The sequence below is a fragment of the Trypanosoma equiperdum genome (genome assembly GCF_001457755.1).
Source record: "Trypanosoma equiperdum strain OVI genome assembly, contig: ctg_1108, whole genome shotgun sequence".
NCBI lineage: Eukaryota > Euglenozoa > Kinetoplastea > Trypanosomatida > Trypanosomatidae > Trypanosoma > Trypanosoma equiperdum.
In genome coordinates this window covers 183-7,906 of record NW_027123070.1, presented here as the reverse complement: position 1 = coordinate 7,906, position 7,724 = coordinate 183, and the positions used below count along the sequence as shown (strand labels likewise).

General features: G+C 47.5%; 3 protein-coding genes across 3 annotated transcripts; all 3 read left to right on the top strand.

Moving 5' to 3' along the window:
• Positions 1-31: 31 nt before the first annotated feature.
• Positions 32-1,348, top strand: TEOVI_000843200 (TLP18.3, Psb32 and MOLO-1 founding proteins of phosphatase, putative; the record flags this gene model as incomplete). Its single annotated transcript, XM_067220287.1, has 1 exon — positions 32-1,348. One exon carries the CDS (start codon positions 32-34, stop codon positions 1,346-1,348), a length of 1,317 nt encoding a protein of 438 aa, XP_067076388.1.
• Positions 1,349-2,207: 859 nt separating this feature from the next.
• On the top strand, positions 2,208-3,647 carry TEOVI_000843100 (WD domain, G-beta repeat, putative; the record flags this gene model as incomplete). Its single annotated transcript, XM_067220286.1, has 1 exon — positions 2,208-3,647. The coding sequence occupies one exon, from the start codon at positions 2,208-2,210 to the stop codon at positions 3,645-3,647; it is 1,440 nt and encodes a 479-aa protein (XP_067076387.1).
• Positions 3,648-4,462: 815 nt separating this feature from the next.
• Positions 4,463-6,277, top strand: TEOVI_000843000 (NOT5 protein; the record flags this gene model as incomplete). The annotated part of the gene is made up of 1 exon (XM_067220285.1): positions 4,463-6,277. The coding sequence occupies one exon, from the start codon at positions 4,463-4,465 to the stop codon at positions 6,275-6,277; it is 1,815 nt and encodes a 604-aa protein (XP_067076386.1).
• Between the last annotated feature and the right edge of the window lie 1,447 nt (positions 6,278-7,724).

The window sequence follows — 7,724 nt, the reverse complement described above, 5'->3', positions numbered from 1 at the left end:
AAAAAAAACTTTATTAAGTACATTTAGCTGCATGGAGCGGACACGGATTAACTTCTCCCCTCTCCGAGTGTCCTCATCTCCTGCTCGTCGCATTCTTAGCGACATCGTCTTTTTTTCAGGAGGACGAGGAGGTTCGGCGGTGTTCAGGCCGGTGCTGCTCATGGCGCAACGTAGCGCTGGTGTCAACCTTCTATCACCTTTGGCAAAATTAGGACAAAGTCGTGACTTAGCTGCGGACATTAAGGCAGGTCGCCATCGCAACAACAAAGAAGTTATCGCCTCTTTTGAGAAAATACAAACGTTCGATGAGATTCACTACCGAAAGTCCGACCGGCCATGGGAACTCGTGCCTCGCTATGCGAAAAAGCGTGTAAGTGATTTGTGTGGCTTGCTTTCAAGCGAGGACCGAATGGAGATCGAGCAGGCCATTGACAAAATGCAATCTCTGTGTGAGGTGGACATGTATGTTGTGCTTGTTCCCACAGTTGGTTATACCACGCCGAGAGCCTTTGCTAATTCCATACTGTTTGATTGGGGAATCGGAGAGCCGCGTGGAAATGGCTTGTTGCTGTTGATTGCGCAGAGCGAGGCAAGCGTCCAACTCGTGACTAGTCCTGCCATCGAGGAGTATTTTGCAGAGCACTTTCTCCAGGCAGCAGTCAAGGAAATATTTCAACCACTCGTACGAGAGGGAAAAGCCAGTTATGCCGTGGTACAGCTTGTGTATGCCATCGCCCGTCAAGCTCAGGAAATGCACACGCTGTGGAACAGGGGATTTCTGGCGTTGCCCACACGAAACAAAGTGCGGTTTGCTGCGAAAACCGCTGCATACGGCGTGACATCAGTTCCGTACCTCCTAATCGGCATCATATTCTTCGGTCTCTGCTCAACGGTGCTTGTGAATCAAATCATCGACACCATGTGCCCAACTTGCTACGGCTCGATGCACCGTGTCAGGGACGACGCCACCCTTCAATCAATCATGACTCGTGGACAGTACCTGGAGTTCAGCAACGGTTGCGCGCATTACCGTGTGTGGAAATGCCCACGCTGCGCTGACAGCTCCCGCGTGACACTGACATCACGTGACCTGCACCAAAGCACCAGGTGTTTGCAATGCATGGACTGTAATTATTACACCTGCACACTAACGAAGGAAGTGCAGAAACTTCCAACAAAGGAAGAGGACGGGCTGAAGCAGTTGCTGTACACATGCGAGAATTGTAGGATTGGAAGGGAGGTGCTGCTTCCATTACTTCGACCTATTGACACCACCTCAGAGGCGAACTGGTATGACTTTCTTATTGACCGTGCGAGCACACACAAGAAGACCGGAATAAAGCTGTAGTGGAAGGTGGTGGAATAAAAAGAAAAAAAACAAAAAAAGAAGTAATAGTAAAAAGGTGTGGAAAAGGTGAAATGGTTCATGATCAAAACTAGAAAGAGAATGGGATATTGTAGCCGCGGTAAACCACGTCCTTTCTTGTTGAGCGCGTAGGTTCGTGCATATAGTCCAACAAACAATGCCGTCCCTACAACCCACTGTGGTTGCCTCAACCTTATCTTTTCCGACGGTCGGGATAACATCACATTATTTATTCGCCATGCGTCGATGTACAGAAACTTGTGCGTTTTTCCTGCGTTGCAGGAACTTAAATTGTTACATACCACATGAATGAAACTCACCAGTTCGTTTCCAGTCCATCTGTAGAAGCATCTTATCATTTTTACCGGTGTGGTAACAACTGATGAGCGCAGTGCGGAGGAGAGGGAAGTCAACTTGGAAAGCGGCTGCAGCGGCGCGTCGCAAAGGAGTGTGAGAGTTCCCTCATATCTTCATGTGCTTGGGCGGCGTGTGGAGCGGCATCGAAAGCACGCGTAAAGCATACCTGTTGTTAGAAGTATCGTTGCGTACGTTTTTCTTTCTAGTTATTTGTTCGTCCTTTGTTTGTCTAGTTTCACTTTATCATTTTAACCCGTGCACGAACTTTTGTGTGGCGTCGGTACGACCATAACGGGGCGCACTCAATGTTTGTGTTTGTCCTTGTCTACGACTAATTTCTACCGTTCATCGTTTGGTTCAAATATGCCGCTATCACTCCGGCCTCCTCTTCCATTACTCTTTTATTGTAATTGCTATAACTGTTGCTTTTGTTCTTTTGTTTCTCCCTTGTTTAACCCGTCCTACGTGTACCTGCGGTGAAGCGATGCTTTTTGACCTTGCACCGCATATTGATCCCAAAGTCCTGCAGCGTGTGGCTCGAGAGAAGGGATATACGTTGCCCGTTTCCGAGGATAGTTCTGAACAACGGAGGCAAGACGCGAGCGCAGATCTGCACGCCGGACTTCCGCTGCGTTTTTTAGCCACCCCGGAGGATGTGAAACGGGCATATTTGCCTCCGCCGGAGGGGTTTGAGGAGGCTTATGTGAAAAAAACTGATGGCGGCGGATTACCTGAGAAGCGAACCACTCAGCCAGTGGCGCGCAAGCGGGTACGAAGTGGTGAAGGACCCGCGCAGGTGGGGGTCTCCGATTCAGCCACACCTGCGGTTATTTCTGCTGCTGGTGCTACAGAGGTGAATACTAACGTCTCCACCTCTGTAGCGGCAAATACACTTCAAGCTAATTTTGATCCATCATTTGAGCGCACCAATTACTTGGGCAGGTCTTTCTTGGAGCCTCCCCCATCGCTGCTACCGCGCTCGCATGAGTGCCGTCTCCCACGACAAATGAAAGGCAGTTGCGACAAGCATGCGGCGGGCATTCAACAGCTTCAGTGGCTACCTCCCGTTGGTCATTTGTTGTTTGCCGCTGATTTAAAGGGTGAGGTGAGGCTTTACGAGACCTTCTCTTCCCGCCGTCAGTGCATTGCTTCATTTGTAGCCCATTCACAACCAGTGAAATCCCTAGAGGTGACTCCGGATGGGGAAACAATGTCCACAGGTTCTGTTGATGGGACGGTAGCGATGTGGGACGTTGAACATGGTGAGTGCCGAGGCGTGCTGACGAATTCGGAGCGGCTTCCCTGCGTGCAGCACCTGCATCATCCTCTAGATCCAACTTCCTTAATACTTGTAGCACTGGACAGGAAAGTGGTCCTTTATGACGTGCGGGTGAGTTACCAGAAGTACCAACGCGAGTACACGGGCCATATGGGGACCATTTTTAATCTCTCGCTGCTTAGTGGAGGGAAGAAACTTTTAACGACAGCGGAGGACAAGACGCTCCGCACGTGGGACTTTAGGGTTCCAGTTCAAATCAAACAGATTGCGGATGTCTCTATGCATGCCATCACTCATGTCGTGCGGCACCCCACAGAAGACATGCTTGTTGCCCAATCGCTCAACAATCAAGCACTTGTATTCTCTGATGGTGGTGGAGGACAAGTGAAGTTACTTCGTCATCGTGTATTTAGCGGCCACACAATTTCAGGCACGCGTTGTCAACTGGCATTTAGTCCTGATGGCCGCTATTTGTCGAGTGGTGACATCAATGGTAAGTTGTTTATCTGGTCGTGGGCTACTGGTGAGCTACTACGATCTTTTTCAGCCCACACTCAAACTCTTGTGTCGCATCGCTGGCACCCAGTTGAGGCTTCCCGCGTTGTCACCTCAGCGTGGGATGGTGCCATTAAGACATGGGCGTGATGGTGCTGTTTTTTTAAAAAATATTTTGTGTGTGTGTGTGTGTGTGTGGAAACGATGCTAATTTGTTTTACCGCTGCAACTTTTAGTGACACGCGAAGGGAAGTGCTTTCACGTGTAAAGCTGTGCAGGTAACATAATTGGGTTTAAGTGCATTTATGGCTATGGACTGACGTGAGGACAGGGTGTATACGAATACGAGCCACCATGGTTATTTTCTAACTCGCGACATTTCTCTTCCATTTCTTCTCCCCGCTCACACACTTTCTTGTATGGAAGGCGGGCGGTATTGGAGATAACAAAGGCGCTCACCATGTTTTATCGCTTTTTTTTTTTCTGTGCACATATGCGCTACACGTGGTGTCGTGCTTTACCCGTTCTACAACGAATAGTATTGAGGTTCCACCGAGTAAAATACGTACGCATACAAAAGTTTGCGAATATCCTGCTATTTTCAAGGCGTTAAGGTGAGCTGTCTCCATTGGCGCGATCGCGTTTGCTCGGACTTGTAACCTGCACTTCACTTCCTTTTTTTTTTTGCCAAATGATAGAAACAATAAAACTATTAGGAACGAGGGGAAGGGAGTTTTTTTTTTTTAAATACACTGAGGCACGAAAGAAGAGCATAAGAAAGGAGTGTAGAAGGAAGAAGGCACCGAGAGGAGTAAACATCGGAAGAGTGTGGAACTACAAACGCAATTTCTTGAGGTTGGGTAGGAAAGAAGGGGAATCAAGATTATACGGAGTGGCAGTTCTGCGGTACGCAAAGGGTTATTGAGGGCGGGAAGTGGGAACGTGCAAAAAAAACCCAGGGGATAATGACAAATAATAAAAAGAGTCAACAGGAGATCGAGCGGCTCCTTCGCCGTACACAGGAGGAAATTAACAGCTACGATAGTGTTTACACGAAGTTCAACAACAGTACGTCACCCCAGAGGGAGAAACTAGAGGCCGAACTCAGAAGGGAGGCTAGGAAGCTTCAACGCAGCTATGACTTAATAAAGGCCACTTGCCCACCTTCGGACTCCAAGGACTCGAAAGGGAGCGTTGAGCCGTGGATGCAAAAACTTCACGAGAGGATCGAAACGTTTAAGATGTGTGAGCAGGCGATGAAAACGAAGGGATCTGGGAAAGATGGGTTAGGCACTGGTGCCTTGAGCGAGGCGCAGCAGGAAGGAGTAAAGGATGTGGAGGCATGGCTCAAGAACACAACAGATAGTTTGCGGAAGCAAGTGCAGCTCTCCGAGTCGGATGCGGAACGCAGTGGGCGTGGAAACCACGGACGTAATAAGAATTCTGTGTCTGCAACCACTTCGACCCGTACGCAAAAACTTAAATTTCACGTAGCACGCCTTGAGTTGCTCCTCAAAGGTATCGCAAACGGAGATGTAAACCCCGAAAGTGTTTACGGAATCAAAGAGCGTGTAGAGGCAATCAAACGTGGTGATACCAACGGCAGCGACGATGATGACAACAATGAAGATGAAGACCTGTACGCCCAATTTGGTTTCGACGAGCAGTTAGTTTCAGAGAGGCGACGGGGTGGTAGCACGGTTGGGGAGGATGAGGATGCGGCTTCTCCTAATTCCCGCAACCCAAATAACAAACTGAGTCCGGTGAGAATGGGAGGGACAAAATCCAATACACCTTCTTCCAGTGCGAAGATGAGCGGTCCCACTTCCTCTGATGCCAGGAAAGGCCCCGGTTCCGCAACGGCAAACAGAATGGATGGGGCGAAGCGGTTGGGTTCCGGAAGCCCGAGCCCACACAAGGGAAACACCTCAATAACATCGACGGTAGGTGGCAGGGACGGGTTGCACGACAACTGGGACGAAAACGCAGATTTTCCGGAAGACGACATGGACAAAATGAACGACGACACCTTCGGCGACGATGCGATGGCCATGGTTGGGACCGGTTCTTTAGCAGATATGGCGAGGGCAACGAGCACCGGTTCACGGCTGGGTGATTGGGAGAAGGGCCGACCTGCAAGTCTCGTGTCGCCACCTTCCACTACAAGTAAGAAGTCAAACCTTGAGCAACCTGCGGCAGCGGCTCCATCTCAGGCATCCGGGATGGCTTCCATGTCTCCCAGCAGTGCCAACACCGCCGCTACTGGAGAAACGAGGCAACTCAGCGCTGCACCCGCTTCCCATGTTTCCCCCGCACCGGTTTCAACAGCACACGATGATTTTTTGGACAGGAACACCATGCTGCAGCTTATTGACATGTCCTTAGCAAACTTGCCACATACGCAGGACGTTGACCGGCAACGTCCATTTGAGCCCTCCAATCCAACAGTGCACGTTCCTTTCTTTCCACAGCAGGTTCTCCCAGCGTTAGCTTCTCCGGAGATTTACCGGACATTTGAGCTTGAGACCCTTTTCTTTATCTTTTACTATCACCAGAACACGTATCAGCAGTATTGTGCCGCGGGACAAATTAAGGAGCGTTCCTTCCGTTACCACACTCAACTCAACACTTGGTTTAAGCGAAATGGTCCCCCAAAAGAATCTCTGGAGGGGAGCGAGCGCGGGTCGTTTCAGTTCTTCAACTTTGAGGAAGGCTGGAATTTGGAAGAAAAAGAAGACTTCGTTTTTGATTACAAATACCTCGAGAATGAGCTGCGTTGAACACTTCTTCACCTGAAGTAAGGAAAGTGCAAATCAGTGGTGAGGAAGGGACTGTATGGATTTACGTTTACATTCATGTGTATGTGCGTGTGTCTGTGTTTACGCGGGATGAAGGGAAATAATGAAGGGAAGGGAAGGGGGGAAAAGAAAAAAAAAAGAACAGGTGGAGAGCTGTCAAAGAAGCATGATAAACGAGGGGAAGCTGAAATGAAGACGCTGAGGGGATTTGGGTGTGTGTGTGTGTGGGGGGGGGAAATTCTTATTCTTTCATCCGTTTCTGCCCGCAACGCCTCCCAATATTTGCTGTTACTTCCAGCGGCTCATGTTTTTCCATGTCGCCACAATGTTTTTTTTTTGTTTCCCCTCTCGCTCCCGTTGTTGATGGTCGAAACTTAAAGGTTCAACACGCAACACATCCATAACGTTCAAGAATTCGAAAAGGCAATGGCGGTGCGGTGATGGTGAGGAAGAAAAAAAGTAGGAATGGAGGGAGCAAGATCGGGATGTGGGTTTGTACTCTGTTTCTCTACATGATACTTGTTTTAATAAAACAAGCAGCTGAAACGGGAAATTGAGGTCCTTTTTCTTTTTTAAAAAAAATATTACTCTTATTGTTGTGTTATTCCCTTTGAGGTATGATGGGGAACGCAGAGGTGGGAAAATAATGAACGGATAAAAAGGCAAAAAAAAAAGATCAAACGAACAAACAAACAAACAATGTGATACATTGTCCGATAGCGCGTGTGTTTCTTTTCTCTTTCATACGTGTGTATGTGTCATTTGTGGCGGAGGAAATGATGAAGTAGATGAGACATGAGAAAGCAAAGAACAGTAAAACAAATTCAGAGGAAAGGGGGAATGGGGGAGGAAATGGGGTCATTTACTTTAATGTATTGTGCATTTTTAAGTGCGTGTAAAAAGTTCTCATTGAGTTTCCTTTCCTATCTTTTCCTTTTACTTCCTCTTATTTGTTGTCTAATTTCGCTGTTATTAGTAAAATAAAATTAAAAAAAAAGAGGAAAAAAAAAGGCAGACAATAATTGTGCGGATATTTTTGCCTTTCGCACACTTTCTCTTCCTTCTGCTTTTCCATTTGCCGAGTGCGCAACATTACTCCTAACTCTGCTTGGGGCTTTGGTCCCATTTATAATAATAATAAGAGTATGATGATTATATATTATAATTATTAACTGAATGTTATTGATGCTCATCTTCTTACAGGTTGCTTCATTTTCCTTTTCTTCCTTTTATATTATGGTATCGAGCTGTAACGAGTATTTCTCCCCCATTCTTTTTTTTCTGTAAAAAAAAAAACATTGTTTGCTGGTTAAATCATAAGTGACCGCATTACCAAAGGAGGTTGTTGCTGTTATTATTTAGGGAACATAAGGGGGATAAACAAACAGGGAAAACAAAAAGAAAAGGTGTTGACGGATAGAAAGATAGG